Source organism: Vitis riparia, chromosome 10 (genome assembly GCF_004353265.1).
Source record: "Vitis riparia cultivar Riparia Gloire de Montpellier isolate 1030 chromosome 10, EGFV_Vit.rip_1.0, whole genome shotgun sequence".
NCBI lineage: Eukaryota > Viridiplantae > Streptophyta > Magnoliopsida > Vitales > Vitaceae > Vitis > Vitis riparia.
The window spans coordinates 17,879,723-17,905,413 of record NC_048440.1 but is presented as its reverse complement, the minus strand read 5'-3'; the positions used below and the strand labels follow the sequence as shown (position 1 = coordinate 17,905,413).

The window sequence follows — 25,691 nt, the reverse complement described above, 5'->3', positions numbered from 1 at the left end:
TACCTGGAAAGGCAATTTTCACTAATTAATTCACATACAAAGAAATATTTGATTGCTTACTGGCTAGACCATAAGATTCAACACTTACTCCCTCCCATCTTTCTCTACAACTAAACTTTTGCCATCCAGAAAAATAGCAAAACTAGCATTAGTTCTCCTAATACTTGAATAAGCCATCTGAAATACCAGAAGCTCCAATCTATTAACACCCTGGTTTTAAATGGACTAGACATGCTAAAAGCTTGGGCTACCAAGGAATGCGGCCCTCAAATCATTCAAGAAAAGAGACCATGTAAAGAGCAGCAAAAAGGAAAGAGAAAAACGATTAAAAAAAGGCTCCTTTAACATGAAAATGGAGTCCCTTTTTTTTCAGTTATAAGCATTCTAGAATAACTCCTCGGAAGCATCTGCAGAACAATTTTGGACTAACTATACATTGGGAATACAAGACAGAACAAATAAGAAAGCATGCATACTTTTCTTATGCACCATAGTCACCATCATAATATTTATCTTCTGGATAATAAACGGCGCTCACAACATTGCCACCAAATTTCCTCCCACTGAGTGCATTCCTAGCACTGGAAGAACCAGCAGTGTCAGAATACTCCAAGAACACCTGCATGCAGAACAACAGAATGGGAAGATTTACACCCATCTCTAAGCACCTAGATCCTTAATAAGGTGAATATAGTGTAGGAATGAAAGATGGATGGTTGGACCAATAAATGTGATCTATGGGTAACAAATGAGGATGATAGAGAGAGATTTTATTAGCAGATGGTTTTCAAACTTTTATTCATAACGAAACAAAGAGAAGATAGAGATCCCAAACATAAGCCTAAACATTGTATCAGATCTCCATTATATGTAGCAAAATAAAACCAATTACCTTCCCAACACCTGGGATCAGATCTCCATTTGGACTAGGACGAGGAATAACGACATGCACCAAGGCTCCTAAGCAATACACCCAAATGGAAAAAGTTATATTGAATCAACACTGATTAATAACCATGAACCAGAAGCAGAAACAGTATCCCACTAGCAATCCATTTATATAATATATGATAGCTCCTATTCCTTTATGATAGTAACAATGGTGATGAAATTAGCAACAAAAAGGAATCAAGGTGGAAGAGAATAAGGTTTTTACCAATGTTTTCAAAACCGAACCAATTATTGAACCAGAAAAGTTACCAGTTCACGATTCACTGGTCGGATCGGTGGTCGAACCGGTGATGTCATAAATATATAAATTATTAAAATTTAAAATAATTATAAAAATAAAAATAATTTATATATTATTTAAAAATTAAAATTTTATTTGAAAATCAAAAAATTAGTTTCAAATTAGAAATTTAAATTAAAATCATAATTTTAATTTAAAATTTAAAATTTAAAATTTATTTTTAAATCAAAAACTTATTTTAAAATCAAAAATTTATTTAAAATTGTAATGTTTTTATTAATTTAAATTAATATCATAAAGTAAAAAAATAATAAATATAAAAGAAAATAAATAATAATGAAACATAAAAAAAAATGGAAAGGAAGGGAGGAGAAGGGCAGCCAAAAAGGGGAAGAAAGTGGGTGGGGGTGTTTCCATCAGGGAGAGGGGTGGGGGGGTGGTTCTTTCGGCAGGAGGGGTTGCGGAGAAAAAAAAAAATTTGGTTGAACCAAACGGTTTACCAGTCGAACCGCCAGTTCAACTGGTCCAATTTCAATCTGACTACTTTCCGGCCCAATTAACCTAATTGGACCAAAACCGTGACCAGCTAGCAATCAAACTGATCGGTAAGGTCCGATTTTTAAAACCATTGTTTTTATAGAAGATATCAAAACTTGTTATCTTCAAATGATATAATAGAAATCAACAACCAACAGGTACTATATTCACTAAAATGATGGAGAAAGGAAGTCGTTCAATAGATGTTCTAACACCTAATAATCCTGGTGGAAATCTATTTTATTAAATATTAAAAGAATATTATTTATGAAAAATTATTATTTCTGCTCTACAAAGAGGATCATTTCTCTTCTAAGTGAAAAATCAACCAAATAAGATGTATCATTCAATATCCCTATGTTCATTACACATGAGAATCCTAAAATTCAAGTTTAGAATTCCCAAATCCTCAACAAGATGTTGTATTAAAAAAGACGAGATAATTTTATATTAATACACAATCAAACAAACTACCTTGCATAATGCCTCTAAAGTGAACTTTTTAATAAAACTTGTTTTTAAGAGTGAGCTTCTTGATTTTAAACCCACAAAATAATAAATTCTATAACATCTATAAGAAGCTAGTATATTTGCATAGATTTATATAGATGAAATATCTTATAATATCTAACAATGTACAGAAACCCTGGAATCATATCACTTCCTCAAATAAGAGGAATCTACCATATGATGAGAACCATAATGAAAACATAGCTCTATTTCAAACTAAATTCTAAAATGATAGAAGATACAATAGCATAGATGCATAGGCAAACAGGAAAGAAATACACATACCAAACTTCCCGCCTTCATCTCTCATGTCCTCTAATATTTCTTCATACGCTTCATCATCCCTCAGTTCATCAATATTAATCACCTTTATCATACAGAAAATATCAACTCTTAGGTAACGGTTAATATATAGCAGTTAAATTAATTACCAAAAAAGAGGAACATAAATGAAATCACAATTTATAAACCCCAAGACAAAAGACCTAAGCTCATGTTTGGTTTGCTGGATATAACACATTATGCTTGGTTGACGATGAGATAGGATATATTATTCTATAACTTATCATATATTCAACCAAATATGGGGGTAACTCACTCTATGCCATCACCAACGAAACATAGAATAGGATAAGTAATGGAATAACTTATCTAACCTCTTTCTTATATCTCCTCTACATGGGAAATGATAATCCTAAATTAAAATATGAGACATACATATCCTATGGATCATAAATCCATTTCTTTTTATTTAATCTATAGTCTTCAAGAATATAATGTAATACTTTTTAATATAATATTTTAAATTTTAAATATTTTAGTCATGAATATTACTAATAAAAAAATATAAATTGTGAAAAGGTTTCTAAATAGTAATTAACATGAAAAAGATTACATATTTTTTATTTTAGAAAAATACTAAATATTGGAATGCGATTTCTATTCCATATTTTATTTCTTCCATAGACCAAACATGAGCATAGGATAATATAAATCTTGGATGTGATATCCTAGAATATCATTTCTATTGGATATACTATTCAAAGATCTTATTTCCATTGGAAATGATAGCTAAGGATATTATATCCCATTGGAAAATATATATATATATATATATATATATATATATATATATATATATATATAACAAATTGTATATATAGCCTATAATCACATAATTTTGGGAACTGATGATACCTCAGTCAAACATAAAACTTTAGTTGGAGTCTCTGCAATTCCTGTGAATGCCATACCTGCTCCCGGAAGATTCAAACCACCAGCTTGCAAGGCAATTTTCTAGAACCCAAACTTGAAATAAGGCAAGAAATGGACAAATGATAGAATAAAAAGAACAATGGGAGCAGTACATATGGTTGCTTTACCTGTATAGCTATATGCTGTTGTGCCTGAGCTAATATATTATCCTGCTCTGATTTTGCTTGTCCACTGCTGTAAAATTAAATTTTAACAAGATTTCAGCAAATTTACATTGAATTCCTACATAGTATTAGTACATGGTAAACTGCTTTTTCATACCTGTTTCATTCTTTTGCACATTGATAAGCCTATTTCATGCTTTATATATTGCATATTAAGTATTTTAAATAAAATGATTTTGCAAATATAGAATACTAACATTTCTGCATAAAATATCATATAGTTATATAATGCCCTAATAAAATGCATTTGAATCAAAATTTCCAATCATTCTTTAGAAAGGCAGTTGCAAACACCAATTTCTATCCATTGCATGAGACAACAAAAAGCTGAACAAATTACCAAGGTTTTATGCAGTAAAGCATTTTATGATCTTGTAATTGCTAGAAGTGATTACAGGAACAAATAACAATTTGCTATAGGAATATATTTTTAAATTTATACTTGATATACAGGTCATGGACCAGAAAAGGTGCCTTAAAAGAATATCTTTAACAAGCAGAATCAGGTGACATGCTGGCTTCATTTGATTTGCAGTCAGCACAAAGCTGAGATATGAGAGCAAACATGGGCATGCAGTTCTGTTTAAAATGTCAGCAAGCGTGCCTTTATAGGCTTACTTCTTATTAGGGTTCAATTGAGTCCTATTTAAAATTCAGAAAGTATTCTTTCCTGCAAAATTCTAAATTAAAAAATTGTTTTCAACATATATTTTCCTATTTGTTTAGCATCAAGTTTGAGTGATTTCAGACAAATATTACTTTAAGATTTAACTACTATCCTGCACACCATAGTATAAGAAATTAGTCAAACAGCAATAAAAGAACCTTTTGAGGAAATTAGAAGGAAATGCAGAAAAAAAAATGAAAAGAAAAAGAAAAAGGGTGGGGAGTGGGGGGTGAGTTTGGAAAGCATGCTGTAGCGAGGACTTATTGAAGAACAAAACAAAACAACAAGGTCAGGATTCCAATCATTGTATGATTTACTCAAAGACACCTACCCAACTGTGGCACGACGCACTGTAAGAGTCTTATCACCCATTTTCAAGCCATTAAGCGCAGCACAAGCAATGTCAGTCACAGCTGGATCCTGAAGTGCATATAAATTAGCTGACCAGATGTCATAAAGGATGACCTTCCAGAAAAATGAAAGGTTATATATCTTAAAAGACTGCAATTGAGAAGAGCAAACTTCTCAACCACTGTTTTGGAAGCTAGGATTAGTGCTCATTATTTGAATATTCAAGTGCATGTCGCCTCATTTTGTGATTTTGAATCAATCAAACCTTTATAGGGGTGAATATTAATTATCAAATAATGAAGCAAAAGAGCATCCTAAGGAATTAGATAACTATAGTTTGATAAATTCATGTGCAGAAACGAGAGTAAAAAAATATTAACTTTGTTCACCTGATAAACACAGAAACCATATCCCTTAGAGTTTCCTGTGTCTCTATCCTTAACAAGATCAAAACCACGCAAGGGCCTGTAATGGGTCAAAAGTATATTATTAGAATATGAATATACGACAGCTGCCTGACATGGAAATATAATTTCTGGTGGCTCCAGAGATGTCGATGAGATTTATTAGAAGAAAATGGATCAAAGGAGAAAATAAAAAGTTCAGCAAGAACACAACAACTTAGGAGGTAATGGAAAATGGAAAGGGAATGAGGCCTGTATTTACCCAAAGGACTCAAGCAATTCTCGTATCTGTTCTTCAGTGAAGTAGTATGGCAATCCACCTACAAAGATACGGTCAGGTCCTTCTGCTCCACCAATTACACTGTCAGTCAGATCCAGAATCAGCAAACCAGAAAATAAATGCTTCAGTAATAATATGTACATAAAATAAAAAGTCATACGCAGAAATTGTGATATAAGCAAATAAGTTTGAAAGATCATGATAGCTGTATTCTTTATATTAACGTCTCCAAAATCTTGTTTAGATCCCTTGCCTGGATTCCTAGTTTGACAAATCAATTAAGAGATGCCCTTAAAAAGGCTTGCTGTTATTCCAGAGTATTTTGTAGGGTACATGCTATTCTTATTTTAGGTTTTTAACACTTTGGAGTTTGTTTGACCTTAGTGGTTTTTCTCTATGTTCTTCCTAAATAAAATATTTACAAGTATTTGTTTAAGAGGTAAAAACACACAGAAAATACAATTTGTGAATTGTCAGTAAAGGCTTTAACGAACAGTTCTAAAAAGCAAAATTTGTTTTGGATCTATAAAGATTACCACCATCAAGCAAACTTTTAGAAATAACAAAATTCTCCAAACCAATTATTCAAACAGATGATAGCGCCCCCTTACCCTGGCATGAGCCCAACAGCAGCTAAGTTAAGGTGAGGACTTGGCTGGCTAGGACCAAGTGCTGCAGCTAAAGAAGGGTTGTAGTCTGTAGGTCTTCTTACCCTCACAGAAACTCCCTAATAAAACCAAAAAAGCATGTCACAGTAGGGACTACAAATGTTCCATGCATCTCAAGTCATATGATCAAACATGCATTTTACTGCAGAAGCAAAAAATTCTGTACAGAGTAGCAGGGAAAATGCTATCAGAAGAAAAGCTCAATGAAACTACAATCATGCTGTACATCTTGACATTTGAAACTTGTAAAAATTGTATCTAAGACAATGCAAAAACTTATGAAATATGTAATCATTCTTTGTTTTTCATAATTTTACTGCCATCCCACAGAGAGAAAATGAGAGTTAAGCATGCCTCAAACATAATCCCATCCAATGCCATCGCATTACTTGCTTCTTCAACACTTCTCATCTCCACGAATGCAAACTTCTTTTCATGATTAATGTACACATTGACAACTGCATCACCTGAAAATAAGGGTACTGAGTTATGCTCTATAATTGAATGAAATCTTGTGGTGGTTTGAAGTGGAGTGTGTAACAATATGGTTGCAGGATATATTCTTAGTTAATGGACTGAACAAACCTGGACCAGCTGAATTTCCTCCAATTGCTGTCATAACTTGGCTAAAAAATGTCGCAATAGTCTGTTTGAAGAGGTACCAAGTGCAAGCGGAAAAAAGGAAGAGAGAAGGAAATTATTTCTCACTTAATTAGACCAGAAAAGTTTACTGGGTATATATGCATGATCTGTACAGACATTAAAAGAAAATAAAAAGTCTAATATACAGCTGTACAACCCCTAGAAAATCCATGATCTACTCCCTACCAAATATACACAAAATATTGACTAAACCAGATTCTATGAATCTGAATAGACTCTATGTCGCTCCTGTTAACATTCCCCCTCAAGTTGGTGCATAGATGTCATGCATTCTTAGCTTGCCAACCATAGATTCAAACATGATTATTGAGATTCCTTTTGGGAAGATATCTGCAAGTTGTTGCTTGGTTGTTACAGAATGTGTGAAAATTTGTTCATGTTGGAGAGTATGATATGCATAGTGAACCTAAATCCTACAAACTTAAACTTTTAGAAAAATCGGTTGTTCAACATGGAAAGAGAGCCTTTGTTTGGTGGGAGGTCATGAGTTTGAACCTCACCACCGTAGGTTTATTTCCCCAATGTATTAAGCCCACATATAAGCCCAAAAAAGAGGCTACAAGTGAGAGAGGGTGTTGGAGAGTATTAATACATCATGAACCCAAATCCTACAAGCTTAAACTTTTAGGAAAATTGGTTGTTCAACAGTTTCTCACAATTTTTCATTTGCTGAAGTGCATATCCTCTTCAACATGTTTATTATGATCATGTTTAACCACATCACATGCAATACCGATTGCAACTTTATTATCACAATAAATCTTCATTTGTTCTTTAGGCTCCAATTTAAACTCTTTGTGTGGTTTTTTAATCCATAAGACTTCACATATTCCTTGAGGCTTGGCCCAAAATTCAACTTCAGCATTGGATCTTCCCACAACCGTTTGTTTCATGTGTTTCCATATAACAAGATTGCCTCCTACAAAGGTGAAGTATCCTTTTGTTGATCTTCTTTCCTTAAGAGAGACAACCCAATCTAGTATAGACTTCTACATAGTGATGACTATCTTTGGAAAACAAAAGCCCCTTAGTGGAGTAGCCTTAAATACTTTAAGATTCTTTAAACTGCATCCATATTACATTCCAATGGTGAATCAGTTTTCCCACTAGCCTTTGGTCTCTTCCTTTTTCAATGGAAATTTTTTTTGTAAGAACCCCAATTTGTGGTTGAGATTTTTTTTTTTTTTTTTTTTGATAGGCAAAGGCAACAATATATTAGAAAAGGGCACCAAGAGGAAAACCCAATAGCATACAGGAAGTATACAAAAGGCCCCTTAAGGCACACACAAAAGAAGAGAAAATACAAACCCGACCCTCATCTAGCGCCTAGCCAATCAATAAAACTAGGTAAAGTAAAAGAACCTTCATTACAATTGATTTTGTCCATACCCAAAGATTACAAACAAAAGAATTTTTCACCCTATGAACCGAAAAGTCCTCGTTATCGAAAGCAATCCTGTTTCTTTCCATCCAAATCGTCCAAAAAAGGCACAACGGGGCTGCCTTCCATACCTTTCTATGCTTCTTACCCCACATAAAGCCCCTCCATTCAATAAGGGTCTCTCTAGCCGAAGAAGGGAGGACCCAACATACTCCAAAAAGGGCAAACAATAAATCCCATAAAGCTCTTGCCTTGGAGCAATGAATAAGGATGTGATCAATTGACTCCTCTTCCTCACAGCACAAAAAACATCTGTTAGCAACAGCCCACCCCTCTTTTTAAGCTGATCCATAGTGAGCACCTTACCCCAAGAGGCCTCCCAAGCAAAGAAGCTCACTTTGGAAGGCACACTAGGGTTCCAAATCACACCGTGAGGGAAAAGACCAGCTCTTCTTGAAGAGAGATCATTATAGAGCGATTTAACTGAAAAAATCCCATTCGAATTCACCTTCCACATCAGTCTATCTTCCATAAGAGGATTAAGCCTTGCACCTCGGATTGCCAAAAGAAGCCTCTCCACCTCCTCCACCTCCCAATCATTGAAGGACCTAGAAAATCTAGGACTCCAAGCCCCTTCCCCTCCCGAAATGTCCCAAAACTCCTCAACCCAAGCCTCTTTAGAGGAGGCAAAAGCAAACAAGGAGGGAAAAGAATTGCATAAGGCGAGATTCCCCCACCATATATCTTTCCAAAATTTTACCCTTCTACCATTCCCCACTACAAAAGCCACTTTATTTTGCATAAGGGCGCCTTCCTTACTTATTTCCTTCCAAAATCCAACTCCATAGCTCTCCCTAACTTCTCTAGAACTCCAACCCCCTTCTTCCTCCCCAAACTTCCTCCTAATGACGAGCCTCCAAAAGTTCTCCCTTTCAATCGCATAACGCCAATTCCACTTGCAAAGAAGGGCCCTATTAAGGGTGGAGAGGCGTCTAACACCCAATCCCCCCTTCCTTTTATCCATGCAAACAGTTTCCCAATTAACTAAGTGAGGCTTCCTCTCCAAAGCACCCCCTCCCCACAAGAAATCCCTTTGAATTTTCTCCAACCTTAGACTAACCACTCTAGGCATTCGGATTAAAGACATCAAGTATATGGGCATACTTGACAATGTACTCCGTATTAGAGTAATTCTCCCTCCTTTGGAGATAAATTGTCTCTTCCACAAGGCCAGCCGTTTCCTAAATCTCTCTTCCACCCCATCCCAAACAGCCACAGACTTGTGATTCGCCCCCAACGGAATCCCCAAATAGGTAGAAGGCAGCCTGCCCACTTTACAGCCAGCCTCAAGAGCCAAATTCTCCAAATTTTCCACTCTACCAACCGGCAAAATTTCGCTTTTGTCCAAGTTGATTCTCAAGCCTGATATGGCTTCAAACCACATCAACAACCAGCTTAGGTGGACCATCTGATCTTCAGAAGCTTCACAAAACACTAACGTGTCGTCGGCAAACAGCAAATGAGAGACCAAAGCCCCATTCCCGCCTCTTCCATTAACCCTACAGCCTGATAGGAACCCTCCCCCACTGCTCTATGGATCAACCTACTCAGGGCCTCCATTCCTATCACGAAAAGGTAAGGGGATAGGGGGTCCCCCTGACGCAGCCCCCTTGAACTTTTGAAGTAGCCTTCCGAGGTGCCATTGATCAATACTGAAAACGTAGCTGTAGAGATGCACCAGGAGATCCACCCATTCCACTTCTCCCCAAATCCCATGCTTTTCAATACAAACAGCAAAAAGTTCCAGTTTATGTGATCGTATGCCTTCTCTAAGTCCAACTTACATAACACCCCACTCTCATCTCGTTTCAACAAAGAATCTATTGCCTCATTGGCAATAAGGGCAGCATCGAGAATCTATCTCCCTTCAACAAAAGCGTTTTGAGCTGAAGAGACCACTTTGCCCACTACCTTCTTAAGCCTATTGGCTAACACTTTTGCCAACAATTTATACAACCCGCCCACCAAACTGATTGGTCTGAAGTCTCTAAGGTCCTCGGCGCCGGCTTTTTTTGGGATTAGGACCAGAAAAGTCGAATTTAGGCTCCTAACGAATCTGCCGCGCTCATGAAATTCTAGCAAAAAACCCATGATCTCTTCTTTGACAACATCCCAGCAAAATTGCCAAAACCTAAGGGGGAATCCGTCTGGACCCGGAGCCTTATCCCCGTTCAGGTCTGAAAGAGCCTTGAAGACCTCTTCCTCAGAAAAAACCTCCTCCAGTCTAGCTGCATCCTCTACTCCAATTTTATTAAAGTCCTGACCTTCCATAGAAGGCTGCCAGCCCCCGGGTCAGTCAATTGATCCTTGAAAGCTCTAACCACCCCTCTCTTTATCTCCTGCTCCTCTGTTAACCAAACACCATCCACTTTAATCTTGGACAGGCAGTTTCTCCTTCTGTGGGAGTTAGCCATTTTATGAAAAAAAACCTGTGTTTCTATCACCCTCCCTAAGCCAAACTTCTCTTGATTTTTGTCTCCAAGAAATCTCCTCCATTAGAGCCCATTTCTCGAAATCCCCCTTTGCTATCTTTCTAGCTTCCACTTCCTCCAAAGATAAGAGACGAAGCTTCTCCTGACCATCCCAGAAATTCACCTTATCCAGGGCCACTTTCTTATTGACACCCACCTGCCCAAAAACCTCCTTATTCCATGACTTTAGAATAGCCTTCAAAGCCTTCAACTTCTCAGCAAGGATGAAGCTAAACGAGCCATTAAAGCTTAGACTCTGCCACCACCCCTTCAACAGGTCCATAAATCCCTCCTCCTTAAGCCACATGATTTCAAAACGGAAAGGAGTAAGACCTCTTCTAATCCCTCCCCCATCCAATAAAATAGGGAAATGGTCGGACACAGGCCTAGGAAGGGTACACTGCACCGCCCCCTTAAAGTGACCTTCCCAATCCTCCGACACCAAAAATCGATCTATCCTGGTCATAGCTTGATTATTCAGTCCTCCACTCCAGGTGAAAGGTCCCCCCTGAAGAGGGAGATCCCTCAAATCCAAGTCATCAATCACTTCCGAAAATCTTCTCATTGAAGAAGACAATCTTCCCCCTCTTCTACTCTCATCCGGAAATCTGATTAAATTGAAGTCACCTCCAATACACCAAGGATCGTTCCATAGTCCACGAATGGCCCCAAGCTCTTCCCAAAACAGCTCTCTATATCTCTTTAAAGTAGGGCCATACACTCCTGAAAAAACCCAAATAAATCCATCTTCGCAGTTCTTGAACCGACAGGAGACAGAAAAAAGCCCCACCTCCATCCCTTCCAGCTCCAATACTCTTTTGTCCCAAAAAACCAACACCCCTCCAGCTGCCCCCCTCGCATTCAGAACTCCCCAATCTAAAAATCTCCCCACACCAAGACTTCTCACCACCCCTAAAGTCATCTGAGACATTTTAGTCTCCTGCAAGCAGACTAAGTCCACTTTATGGGATCTGATTAAGGCCTTAATTGTACTTCTCTTATTCCTATCATTCACCCCCCGGACATTCCAAGATAGGATTTTAATTTTCATTTAAGACACAGAGCTCTATCCCCGTTTCTTCTATCCGAGCCTTTCTTCCTGCTTTCTCCTTCATAATTAATCGACCATTCCAATTTTTTCACTTCCCTATCAAACCTAGTCATCCCCGCAATACCTTTCTTCTTGCCTTGATCCCTCCTTGATTTCAGCCTTAACAGTAATTTAAGGACTTCCCCTTCAACGCCAACTGTCGAAAATCCCAAAGTTTTACTGAATTTAGCCAAGCTACTGTCGTCCCATCCGCAACCCTGGCCATCATCTTCTTCCAGATCCTCACTCTCCTTTGCTCCGAAACCCCTGTTCTTTCCCCCCTCTGTATCCGACTCCCACGGACTGCCATCAGTCAACACGGCACGCAATGGAGCTTGAAATCCAACACCTTCGTCAATAACTGCCGATCCCCTAACTCCCCCTACCACCATAGCCCGATCGCACCCAGAAAGAGAAGAAGAAGAGAAGAAAACCCGATCCCCCCCAAGAACATCGATAACGGGCTCGTACCTGGATGCTTCAGCCGACAGCGCTTCTTCAGTCATCCGCGCTCTCGCCTTCTCCGTTAGAGACTCCGACTCCCTCCAATCTCCTCCTAGGAAGCACGCGATCCCCTCGTCCACCATAACTTGGGCACCCGACGCTTCCATCGGAGCCCTAAGATCCATCCCCCCAGCCTCGGCACGAGGAGGAGCCCTAAATCCTCTTATCCCTCCCAACTCAGGCTCAAGACCCATGTCGGCCCCCCCTTCGCAGCCCGCAATCACCCCCTTAAAGAGGAAAGGCCTCTCCTCGCAGCCCACTACCCATCCTCTTAACGAGATGGGCCTGGGGACACAATCAGGCCCAAAACTCTGGGCTCCCACGAAATCTGACTTAAAACCATCGTCTCCCAGCCCATTCCTAACTTGGGCCTCCCAATCAGGCCCAAACACACAATCTGCTGGCCCAGATTTAAAACCTCCCTTTTTTGCTGATTTCCCTCCACCTCGAGTTCTGATCCCACAGCTGTCTTCTCCATCAGTCACCTCCTCTCCAGGCCCCCTCTCAGCCAGCTCAACTGGACAAACTGAATCCCCTTTTGAAGAACTACCACAGGGCGGCTCAACTGCTCCTCTCTGCTCCTTCGGCTGTCCAACCTTCTCCCGCACGCCATCTCTATACTCATCACAATACTTACTCCCTATATCTTCAGCATCCACTTCATCCCCAATCCCGAGGCCACTTCCCGCCGGCACCACCTGAGAGAACCAAGGTGGTGATTCCCACCACAGCTGGACTGAGAAGCACCCCATCTCATCCACAATCTGGACAGAGGAAGGAGTGTCCTTGCCCGCCGATTTCACCAACATTCTAGCCCATTGCAGCTCTGCCATTGACTCCGTCCTGTTATCCACAGCAATGAACCCACCACAACCGTCTCCTATCAACTTAAACACCTCTCTATTCCATAAATGAAGGGGCAGACCTACCACTCTCACCCATACCTCACTAGCATAAGCTCCATAGCTAAAACACCCCACCTCCGGGTGCCATCTTTCCATTAATAATACACTACCTAGCACCTTTCTCTTCCCTCTAGCAAGAACCCGCTCTGCCTCACTACTCAATTCGAACTCAAAGAGAATTAGCCCCCCTCCCATTACAACTAAGTCCAACTTGCCATGGAGAAGCCAAGCATGGACAGCCCAGTTTTTCAGAACATCCAACGCAGGGGGATGGTTCTCCACCTTATCCCATCTACCCACCAAGCAACGACCCAGCTGCTCTAATCTACCAGGCTTCACCCTCCTTCCCGCTTCCAACCAAACCTTATCCCCTAGTCTCCCCACTCTCAGTTTAGCTACATCTGCATATGTCCTTTGATCAGGCTCCTTTTCCTTCTTCAGCACCTCAAGAGAAAGAGGATCCTTTGCTCCTCTAGCTGGAACTACCCCAACCTCTCTCAACTTCTCAGCCAAGGTATTCCATCCCTCAGATAGCCTCTTTCCTTCTGGAAAAATTAAGCAAAACCTTTTAGACTCCAGATCACGAACAGAGCAAAGAATGAATCTACCCGCCTCATTTGAACGCCGCTCCAATCTATACTTTCTTCCCTCCTCCTCCCATGCGAGGGACCTTTTACTCTCATCTCTATCTCTACAGCAGGTCTCCACTCCTACCAACAAACTACTGAGCCCTGCATCACCAAATCGGATCCAAGATGCTAACCCTTTGCATCTCTCCCATATACAACCTCTCAGCTTTCCTCCAACTTCATCGATCACAAGTTCAAAAGCTTTGGATTCCACAGTAAACCGTCTCCTACCTCCTCTAGCCAAAGCCATCACTCAACACTTTAGGTTTGAATTGAACCCTTGCAACCCTTCCTCCACATTCTCCTCAACACATGCTCCATTTCAGTCTCTGAGCTCAGGATCACTAATCTTCCAAAGTGTATTAAGGTGGTAGATCCACATTTTTTAGGAAAAAATGCCAACACGAGCATGCATGAAAATTTGTCTGGTACACTTCAGCAAGCACTGTCGTTCAATGTAGTATTGAAACAATATCTTCATCACAGGAAAAGAAAAAGAATCTATTCTAGATCATGCATATTGAAACAACCTAACTAAACTATTTGTAGTCAGTTTGTGGTTGAGATCAATAGGTGTTTTTGTTGATTTAGAACCAGTCATTCTGGTTTCTTCTAGTCAGTCTAGGATGTACTTTCTTTGAGACACAATTATACCGTAGCTTGATCTTGCCACTTCAAATCTAAGAAAGCATCTTAGGTTCCCCATGTCCTTCATCTCAAACTCATTTTCTAGTCAACTCTCCAAACCTTTGATTTCTTCCTTGTTATCACACGTAACAATGATATCATCTACATACAAAATAAGCGCCATGGTTTTTATAAGTGATAAGCGTTTAAAGAATAAAGTATGATCCCCTTGACTTTGAGAGGACTCATCAGTACACACAAATTTAGTGAATCTTTGAAAGCTCTTAGGGATTGCTTAAGCACATATAGAGATTTCTTCATTTTGCATACTTATCCATTATCCAAACAACCCTCAAAACCAAGTGGAAGATCCATGTACGCCTCCTCTAATTTTCCATGTAGAAGATCATTTTTCACATCAAATTGTTACAATGGTCAATCTAAATTAACTGTCAAAGATAATAGGACCCTAATAGAGTTCATTTTCACAACAAGAGCAAATGTTTCTTGATAGTAAATGTCATAGGTTTAAATGTAACCCTTGGCAACCAACTTAGCATCATGTCTCTCAATAGATTCATCAACCCTATACTTAAGAGTGAACACCCACTTATTGCTCACTATTTTCTTTCCCTTCGACAATTCAACAACTTCCCATGTTTCATTTTTATGTAAAGCTCTCATCTCTTCAAATTTTGCTTCCTTTCATTTTAAATCTTTTAGAGCCTCGTTTTTTTGGCATAGACTCAAAAGATAACCTAGTAGTAAAAGCTTTGAAATTAGACTTAAGGCGATGGTGCGACAGAAAATTGGAAAGAGAATGTTTTGTACAGCTTATAACAGCAATAGGAACATCAAGATTATTATCAAACAAGGGTTTCGATGGAAAAAGAGTATTAGAATTACATGCCTTCGGGTTTCAAGATTGGTCGTGACATAGAAAGATAGGATCCATTACCTTGTCTTCTTGAATAAACCAATGGACTTGAAAGATTAAATATATTTTTATCTACTCCATTTCTGAATGTCCTCCACAACTCCAATATTTACTAGTTCATTTTCTTGTTCAATTCCCCTCATGTTCCCTTGCCACCTAATATCAATTTGGCTGTTGGGCTAATCAGAGACAAGTATAGGATCCATCAGAGAAGTGTTTGGAATTGGGTACAATAGATTAGGTTAATGATATGATATGAAGGATAAGACGAAAGATACCTAAAGATTTGTCCTAGAAAAGTATGACAGATCTTTAAAGAATTTCACATCCATAGTGATAAAATTTTCCTTGGTAAGAGAGTGAAAACAATTGTACCATTTTTGTGTAGATGAGTAACCCAGAAACATGCACTTAATGGCTCTAGGATCTAATTTAGATCATACCCTACTTGGAAGATGAATAAAGGTTGCGCACCTAAAAACCTTGAGAGAAAGGGATCCAAAGAGATTAATGTTGGGAAGAGTGTTTTTAGAACATGGACATGAGTTTTGGAGTTTAAGAGTTTTAGAAGGCTTATTAAATAGAAAGCAGTTAAGATAGGATCACTCCAGTAAATTTTGGGGAAAATATGGGTAAACCATAAAGCTCTAACAACTCCCAGTAAATGTCTATTTTTTCTCTCAACTATTGCATTTTGTTAGGGTGTATCAAAACATGAGGAATGGTGAAGAATCCCATTTTCAATAAGATAAGATCCCGAAATATTGTTAAAATATTCTTTTCCACTGCTTGTCTGAAAAAGCTTTAATTTTTTCATGAAACTGATTTTGAATCATTTTGTGGGATGATTTGAAAATTGCGGTTACTTTAGATATCCCTTTGAGAAGGGAAATTGAAGTTATATGGGTACAATCATCAATGAAGCTTGTGAACCATCTAACACCAGAATAAGAAGTAACGTGAGATGGCCCCATCTGTCACTTTGAACAATAAAAAATGGGATTTCAGAATTTTTATTTTGCACAAGAAATGTAACTCGATGACTCTTGGATAACTCACAAATTTCACACTGAAATGTAGAAGGGTGACGGGTTTAGAATGGAAAAAACTTTGGGATATAAAAGTTTAAGGACAACAAAGTTTGGATGTCCTAGTCAATAGTGTGACAGCCAAATCCCCTCTTCATTCTTGAGCGTTTTAGTGATATGACCTTGAGCACTTTTGTGCACTGCAGGATGCAGGTAATACAACCCTTATCTCTCTTCAACACTGTCAATCCTCTTTCCCATAGTTGAGTGGTAAAGAAAGCTACTGAACAGTTTAGTTCTTTTGTAACTTTACTAATAGAAAACAAATTACTAGCAACATTTGGGACATAAAGAGCGGATGATAGTATGAAAGAAGATAGAGAAATCGAACCCCCTTCCATGAATGAGAATAAAAGAGCCATTAGCAACCTTGACTCAATCTTTTCCCAAATATGGAATATAGGTTAAAAGGGCATGTGAATAGACTCATGTAATCAGTTGTCCCTGAATCTGACCAAAGGATTAGATGAGATGTTATCAATGACGCTCAGTTTTTTGGGTATAACCTAATTCAACAAAATTAATAAAGTTTAAGTTCCCAGTCTGTTAGAAAGTGTGTACAAGGCCTCTAATTGACTTTGGTGAAAGGGACATTATATGAGTGTTGAGTTGTCCCATCATTGTGCCATCAGTAGGTTCAAAATTCTTGGTGGTCACACTTTGATTCATCTTCTTATATGACTGCCTGTCTCCTTTGTCGCCAAGAGAACAAGGTTTTCCATGTAGTTTTAGCATGTTTCTCTTATATGTCTTGGTTTGTTGTAGTAATCACACCACCTAGTATCTTTTACCCCAGGATTTGTTGTCCCTGATTTGTTCCAACCAGTAGCAGCAGAGTTAGCACTCTTTTGAACCATTTTAAGTGCTTAACTTTCTTGTGAAATTAGCTTCATCATCCTAGCCCTTTAATCTTCTTCACTTATAGTCTGTTACATAAGAGAAAATTTCATCTAAAGATGGAAAAGGTTCCTTATCAACCATTCATCCTCTAACTCCATCAAAGTTAGGATTAAGCCTAGCTAAAAATTCAAAGACTCGGTCTCATTCTAACATTTTTGTTAGCATCACAGCATCCTCTAATGCTTTCATCTCTAAATGCTGATGTAGATTCAATTCTTGTCATAAAACTATCAGTGTTGTACTAGGCAGTCACAGTGAGATTTCCCTACTTAGTATTGTGAATTATTGTCTTCAACTTAAATAGAAGAGCAACATTTCCTTTCTTGGAATATGTTTCAGACACCACATCCCAAACTTCTTTGGCATTAGAAAGGAATAAAAAGGGTTTATTTCAGGTTACATAGAGTTGATCAACCATGAGATGGCCTAAGAATTTTCAGCTTCTCATAATTCGAAAGAAGGATTTGAGATTTTTTTGTTCCTCAATGGTACCATGCAAATACCCAATTTTTCCTCTACTCTTAAGGAAAAGTTGCACAATTTGTGACCACCCAAGAAAATTCCTACCATTCAGTTTTTCAAGAGTGATTTAAAGGGTTCGATTATCATAATGGGTGATGGATCTAGGCTGTTGGGTTGTTTCAGTAGGAGCTTTTTCATAAATTCCCGCCATTGGAAAAACAAATAGGCAGAAAAAGAAGAACAAGAAGAAGTATAAAGGTGATGAAAGGAATGGTGGAAAAGAAGGCCAGAAAAAATTTGCAAGAAAGGATGTGAAAGGAAGAAAGGAAGACAGAAGAAAATGATTTTACTTGATTAAACCAGAAAAGTTTTACAATCCCTAGAATCTCCATGAACTAGTCCCTACCAAATATACTCAAAACATTAAATAAACCAAATTCTATAAATATGGACAGATTCTATGTTGCTCCTACTAACAACAAGAGAATCGCCCTTTAAAATTATCATAGAAACAGGAGATGACATTTAAGAAATGTAATGAAACATATGCTAGTCAAAGTGCAATAAATAACTCAAGAAAAAGCCTAAAGTAAGAACTAAATTTTTGCCATTTATAGACTCCCAGAAGGTGAACTAATATCTACAATCCTAACAAAAGCACCATGATGCTATTATGCCACCCCAAATTAGAAGTATGCCTTAGGACATCCCACATAGACTTGATTTATCTTAGTAATGGTGGTGGCCTTCCTATCACAGGGAGTTAGGGTTTCATTTAAAGATCTTGGATTGGTAGTTAGACTTAGAGGCTTGGAGGCAGGGTAAATAGGGCACACACTGGATCCATTTATGCAGAATTGAAACAGAGGATCCATATACACCATAAACAACACATATCACAACCAGCATGTGATGCGACACTTCAGAAGGTAACCAACACCCGTGGCAGGCCTAGCACCTTGATTCAATAGGGATCAAAACACTCCTATTAGTTGACTATACTCACATGGCAGATTCAGAGGCCTTCCCTTGTTTGGGCATGCCCTTCCCAAGTAGGTTGTCTCATTTGTCTCTTCAGATCTTCTATAAAAAGCCAAGGGGACTAATCGAAAAAGGATTTTTCCATCATCAAAAGCTCTTAGCCCATCTTAAAAATTTAAGCACATGTCAAGGCCTCATCTAAGAGCTCCAAGCCTCCAATCCCCCTTGGGGCTACTTCTAGGTTTTTCCACCCCCTCTTACCTCTCAATCTGTTATGCTCTAGCCTCAAACCTTGATGATCCACTATCCTATGATTCACATCTCTTATCTATGTATAAATAAAAAATGAAAAGATTTGCTCTCAGAAATTGAGTTTAGTTTCCACTTAAGATTATAAGCTTTTTTTTTTTTTGATAGGCCCATTTATGATTATAAGATACCATCTAATTACCTCTCTATCTGCTCGAGCCACATACTAGATAATATATCAGTATGCAACGAAGCATGTAACTTGGCCGTAGTATCATACAGAGGAGACAAGGCACTCAAGCAGGTCAAAATATAAAAACAGAAGCATATGTGGAAAGACAGAGGTGTTTGTTTTGAGCATGCACACTAACAGTATCAACACAAAAACAATTTGTAAGCCCAATACCACAAAATGACGAGTTGTCAAACTATATTGTAAATTATGTATGGTTATCAATTTAAACAAAAGAGAAGGCAAAGCTGGTACTATATCAATAAGAGTATTTTAGAATCAGATGATGAAAGTAAAAAAGAAAGAGAATGGAAGGTCTGCCATGACGCCATGTACAGAATGTTCAGCAAGGCAACTTTGAGAAACAGAAACCTTCTAATTATTTTAGAGAAAAATGAAGACGTGGAGTAAAACCTGCTCATTAGCCAGGGGAGGAAGGCCACCAACATATACTCGACGTGCATGTCTTGTAGCCTATCAGAAACAAAGGAACAGAAGATTTAACAATGAAACCAAGTAAAAGAATACGAATAGAAAAAATGGCAAAAGAAGAAAAAAAAAATGGTACAGTCTCATATTTTACCTGCTGCGTCATAGCTTGGACAGGCATGAGTGGAAGAGCACCCAACTGATGAAAATATTAAAGTACATGTAAGTCAGCAACATCAGGATATGACAGCATAAACAGATGCTTGCAGAACACACACCTGTGTTGCCCCAAAAGGAAACATGTTTTGAATCATTCCTGGCACCATCTGAGGAACACCTGGCAGTTCTCCTGCATAATTAACAAAAAAGACACAAGTTAATATGTGAAAAAATATCAAAGGACTAGATAATTTTAAAGTGTTGCTGCTACATGCCGGGAAGCAACACATATAGAAACCTAACACTATTATACCATTCTTAATGTTAACAAAAGAAATATTCCAAACCTAAAATAGTAAATACCATTCAGATAATAAAATAAAAAATAAATTTTATCATTATAGATGCTGGGAAATATTTGTATGTCTACCAAATGGCAACAGTTGCCGGTTGAAGGCGAACAAGATCCAGCTAATCGGTGCATTGGTTCCCGGTTGAACATAATATCTACGATGGCCACGCCCATGGGTAGCACAGTGGGACATGTAGCCCAACATTGCCTTCTTACCCAAATGATAACATAAGACACAAACAAAGAACCACACACCACAGACAAACAACACAACAATGGTTCTCAGTTTCCATTATAAACCATTAGATAAAATGTAATAATATGCATAAAGAATAGAATAAATAACAAATAAATGGAGCAACTATAGCATTACTATTCCTATAACGTGAAGAACTTAGCATAATTAACTAGTTTTGGAAAGCTTATTATGTATATGTAGCAGAGAGAATAGATGCAGACCTGGGACAGCGGCACCTGGCAGCAATGCAGCGACAGGTGGTGCCATGTCAAAACCACTGGTCCGTTTGCTGGAGACAAAATATATGTTTGCAACAAGACAATAATGGTTTGAAACATCAAAACAGCATAATTTTATCAAAGAAAAATGGAGAAACAATGTTCAATATATAAGTATTCAAAAAAAAAATGAAAATAAAAGACAATGAACAAGAGAAAGAAATTAATGACAGGAAAGAAGGAAAAAAGTTATGACATAGAAACTCTTCCCAATGATACTATTAAAAGGCAGGGTGATGGTGACACCTAATATCAATGCACTTATGGAACTTATACCATGTCATACACCAACATGTGAGCATCTCAAACACTTTCTCACTCAAGCAGCACCAACATATTGCATTTCTTTCTAAGTATACAATCCTTTATTATGTGAAGGATTGAATAAATATTTCAAAATTCAGAGCCAAGAGCAAATAATGTTCTATAGAAATTTAATTTCAACCCAAGATAAAAGTGCTACCTTGTCTTAAGAATCAGAGGGAAATCTAACACCTAGAGTATATTGGAATTTGGCTCGCATGATCAAGTTCATTCAACATAATCATTTTCTGTGACTTTTCTAAGCCTCCGCTTAATCACCTGTATTTGTTTAACATTCTCTTTGACTGACTCTCCTGATTACACTACTTAAGTTTTACCAAACTTCACCACTAAAAATACTCCCTGCCTCAACCAAGCCCCCAACTAATCTATGAAGTCAACCATATGCGTGCGCCCACCACTTATACCCTAACCCACATAAAAAAATTGTTAACAAAAATATTTTTTAGCCTTTGATCAAACAATTCCTCACAATCAAAGAATCTCCTATTTCTTTCCTTTCAAATCGTCTAGAAAATACGAGGAGGAGCAGCTCTCCAAACCTTAATACGCCTTCTATCTACAAAAATGAAGAACATCAGCTACCATAAAATTCTCGCCTTGTCACAATGAAGGAGAATATGATCAATGGACTCTAACTCCTCTTAACACAAAGCACACTTGTTAGCCAACTTCCAGCCTCTTCTTTGAAGCTGATCCAACATCAAAACCTTTCCCCAGCAAGCCTCCCAATTAAAGAAGCCCACCTTCAAAGGAATACACGAGTTCCAAATTATCTTTAAAGGGAAAGGGGTAGTGTAATTTGTCTCCAACAAAAAGTAAATCCCTCTTACAAAGAAGACCTCTTTGTTACCTTCCTTCCACACTACTCTATCCTTTTTTTATATAGATAAATTTTTGTCCCCATTGGGACTTGAACCTGGAACCTCCCACAAACCCTCTCCATCCCTTTATCACTTGAGCCAGGCCTCAAGGGCTTCCACACTACTCTATCCTCCTCCTTCTTCACTGTCTGTCCTTGGAGCTTAGAAAGAAACCTCTCCATGACACCCAACTCCCAATCGTTCAAATTCCTAATAAAATGGAAGTTTCAATTTCCTCCTTCCCCACTTTGTTCCCAAAAATCAGCTACCTATGTCTCCTTTGAATTAGAAAGGGCAAATAAGGAAGGGAAAATCTCAAATAAGGGTTGCTCACCACACCATCTATCTTTCTCAAACTTCACTCTACTCTCATTACCCACCTCAAAGGGAAAATCATTCTCCATATCTATACAATTGCCTTTAAAACAACCCTTAGAAAACAAATAAAAACAATTAAAATATGTTATTAGGAAACACCTTGTTTTCAAAACAAATTCCTTTTTCCTTTTTTTTTTTTTTTGATAAGAGATTGTATTGAAGAGAAAAAAAACGCACAAGAGTACACAGGGGTATACAATGAGCTAAAAATAAAAAACTAAAAACAAGGGGGAAAATAAAAAACAACTCCTTCCCTCAAGAAGAACCCAACCAATCTACACAATCAATCAAGGACAAAGAATTCCCATGAATGCACACCCGAACAAATTCTTAGATCTCCTTGCACATTCTCCACAAAATGATGCAGGGTGCTATATAAAGGCTTCAAAACTCTATCTTTCTCCACTAATTATAATAAGGCATCTCCAAATGCTTTTAAAAAAAGTTTCTCCAATCAATTTCAAAGAGTTTTAACCATGGCTTTTTCAAAAGCCCTCCTTAAAACATTTATTCTTTAAAAAGTGTTATTTATCCTTTATGAGAATATTTCCTAGGATATTTCTAATCATAGAATGTACCTAACACATGTCAAGGTTAAGATATAGGTAAGATTAAACATGCGTCACTATCTAATTCACTTCTTAAACCCCCTCAAGAAACCAAGGGCAAAATGGTCTCTCCTCAAAATTATGAGACAGAGCATGCAACTAGTTCAATTGGTACTCCTTACTCTAGCTATTAGGCCAAGACCCTCAAGCAGTACAACTTTTGATGAAGGTTATATCTATGCAACACTTCAGGACCAAATGCTCCAAGACTTCCCAACCCTGCCACAAATCCAAGCAGACGTTAAACATTAAAATGCATGAAATACATGGTGTCTAATTGACCCTGCTACATTTCATGCATATTGTCCAAAAGGCCCCACCTTAATAGCTCCTAACTTGTTGATTTGCAAGCTCATCTTCTTTTTTTCACCCTACCAAATGTTCTTTGGCCATCACCACATATTTCTTAGTCAGCACCACACTTGATGAATTATTAGGCCAAACCATTAATGATGATAATAACTTTGCTAGAAGAAAGACATCTAGGTTGAGCATAGTGGCTGAATCCGCTGAAAATGTCGATTTGATGTCAATTTTAAATCCTTTGAGATCTCGATGGAGAAGGTCAAAGGCAAAGTGAGTGGAAAGGTGTTGGAGAGGGGTCGTGGTGTTTCTTTCTAGACTAGGTTCATTGAAAAAGGCCTTGCCTTGTTGGATGGCGTAGAGGTGTGCTATCAAGACACCAATCAAAAGCTTTCTAGGATGGATTGGAAGGAGTTGGATGGCATAGAGATGTGTTATCAAGACACCAATCAAAAGCTTTATAGGATAGATTGGAAGGAGAGGGAGACGAATTACAAGTTGGAATTGCAAAGAAATAGAGTGGGGAGGTTCTCGTAGTGCTCTGTTGTTTTGATGGAAGCAAAGAGATTCACCCTGATGTTCCCAAATGGGAGAGAGATATTCCAGGGGGCTGGAAGGTGTTGGCCTTGAAGTTGAGAAGTTTAGGGGTTTCTCCTTCTCAAAAGTTTAAGCAAGTGGCTAAAGATGTGCACTCTCATAAGCCAGAGAGAAGGGCAGTTGTCCCTGGTAAGGGCTCTTCTTATGCATAAATGGTGAGCAAGCCAAGGGGTGAGGTGCAGATGCAATGTAGGTTCAGATGGGAATGAAAGAAATCAATAAAAATATGGAATAATTGGTATCTTGTGGGTGTGTGGGGTGGTTCCTCAAATAAGGTTCCCGATATTATTTCAATGAAATAATGGGTAGTGGTCCATTGGCGCTTAAAGGGGATCATTCATGTGGCACCATTAGGTGGCTCATGCATTTAGTTTGATTTCGAAGAGGTTGTTGAAGCTGAAAAGGTGTTGCAATTAATGGTGAGAAATTATTGAGGGAAATGGTTACAGTTGGAGAGATGGTCTCCAAAAGCTAGCTATTTTAGGATTAGGCCTCGTGTCCAAGAAGTGTGGGTGAAAGTTGTTTATGTGCATCTCCACTTGTGGGGAAAGGATTTTTTTAAAGGGTTGGGGACATTTGTGGGGGATTTGTGGTTGTGGACAAAGACACAGCCCCTTGTTGTAATCTACAATGGGCTAGAATCCTAGTTAAATCCAATGGGAGAAAGGTTCCAACAACCATTCAAGTGGTGGTGGGACTTTTGAGTTTTTACATTCATCTATGGTGGGAAAATCCACCACGGGTGATTTTGGTTGATCCTAAGAGGAATTGCACAAGGAGGAGATCGGAGACAATGTTGTGGGGTCCACACACTGGAAGGAGAATGGTTTTGGATATAGCGTACCTTGAAAGGGATGGAGGTTACATGTTGTGGGGCAAAAGTCGCCTATTGAGAGGGAGAAAGGTCCAGTTTTTCTAGAGCATGGCAAGCAAGAGTGGAGTGGGCTAGCTTGCATGTGAAGCAAGCAAAGTTGTGTTATAAGGCCAAAAGGCATGGATCTTTTGTTAGAAAGAAAAAGAAGAAAGTTTGGAGAGTTGCTCCCTTGTGCTTGTTTTGAACCAAATGAAATGAGAGAAATAGAAGAGCATTTGATGATATTGAAAAATCGGATCAAACAATCTTTTATGTATAATTTTTGAAGTGTGTTGAAGTGTACATAGAAGATTGTTCATTGTCCATGATGGACATCAATGACTAACTAAGCTTTAAGTAGTATGAGAGAGTTGATTTGTGTATCCCTTTGCTTTGTTTAACCTTTTAGCACCTCTGTATGCTTTTGTGCACTCTTTTGTTAGTCGTTGTTAATAAATTAAATCTTTGCTTACTAAAAAAAAGTGAAATATATTCAAGCTTCAAGGTTATTTTTCATTAAAACAAATGTTAGAGTGACCAATGTATTTGATACATTCATCTAAGGAATGAAATTTAGTGCGACAACTAAATGCTTTCAAGTAATAATTCATTAGAACAAAAACCTATTAGTCCTATAAGGTATATGTTCAAATGGTTAGTCACCAACTACAACATCAAATGATTATTCAACCTTCTCTCATATGAATATCACTTTTCGTTGTGGTATATGCGAAACAAGACAAGTTGCATGTGATGTGTGATACTCAAAATAACTAAGGCATTCCATCCAGAAATTTATGATCTAAAGCCAATCACACACACACACACAAAACAAAAACAAAACCTAGGGTGCTATTTGTCATATATCTTTTTTATATTACCTAAAAGGTTAAAGTGCCTTGACAATGTATTTGGTTACATAGTAAAGTACTTTGAAGTTGAAAATATTTGGGGATAAAAGCTCTAGTAGTAAAGAATGCTTTTGTAGAAGAGCATCTAAGCAAAGGTTTTAGAATTATTTTTATTTGTTTATTTAACATATTGTAATAACCACTTGTCTGTTCAGATGTTTTCCAAGATGC

General features: G+C 38.0%; 1 protein-coding gene across 7 annotated transcripts in view; it reads right to left on the bottom strand.

Moving 5' to 3' along the window:
* Positions 1-305: 305 nt before the first annotated feature.
* The window catches only part of LOC117924392 (splicing factor U2af large subunit B-like), a 33,184-nt gene continuing 7,798 nt past the window's right edge, over positions 306-25,691 (bottom strand). Inside the window, exons 2-17 of one of the 7 annotated variants that reach the window (XM_034843025.1) lie at positions 20,627-20,709; positions 20,246-20,375; positions 19,935-20,005; positions 19,811-19,855; positions 19,642-19,701; positions 6,634-6,694; positions 6,403-6,515; positions 5,992-6,107; positions 5,363-5,461; positions 5,086-5,161; positions 4,677-4,765; positions 3,622-3,688; positions 3,437-3,535; positions 2,525-2,606; positions 893-960; positions 306-619 (exon numbers count right to left, since the gene is read on the bottom strand). In XM_034843025.1, the coding sequence (XP_034698916.1) occupies positions 482-619; positions 893-960; positions 2,525-2,606; positions 3,437-3,535; positions 3,622-3,688; positions 4,677-4,765; positions 5,086-5,161; positions 5,363-5,461; positions 5,992-6,107; positions 6,403-6,515; positions 6,634-6,694; positions 19,642-19,701; positions 19,811-19,855; positions 19,935-20,005; positions 20,246-20,375; positions 20,627-20,709 (1,397 nt within the window). In that variant the 3' untranslated portion in view covers positions 306-481. The remainder of the gene's footprint in view (positions 620-892; positions 961-2,524; positions 2,607-3,436; positions 3,536-3,621; positions 3,689-4,676; positions 4,766-5,085; positions 5,162-5,362; positions 5,462-5,991; positions 6,108-6,402; positions 6,516-6,633; positions 6,695-19,641; positions 19,702-19,810; positions 19,856-19,934; positions 20,006-20,245; positions 20,376-20,626; positions 20,710-25,691) is intronic. The other 6 variants (XM_034843026.1, XM_034843020.1, XM_034843019.1 and 3 more) reach the window with 6 other exon arrangements.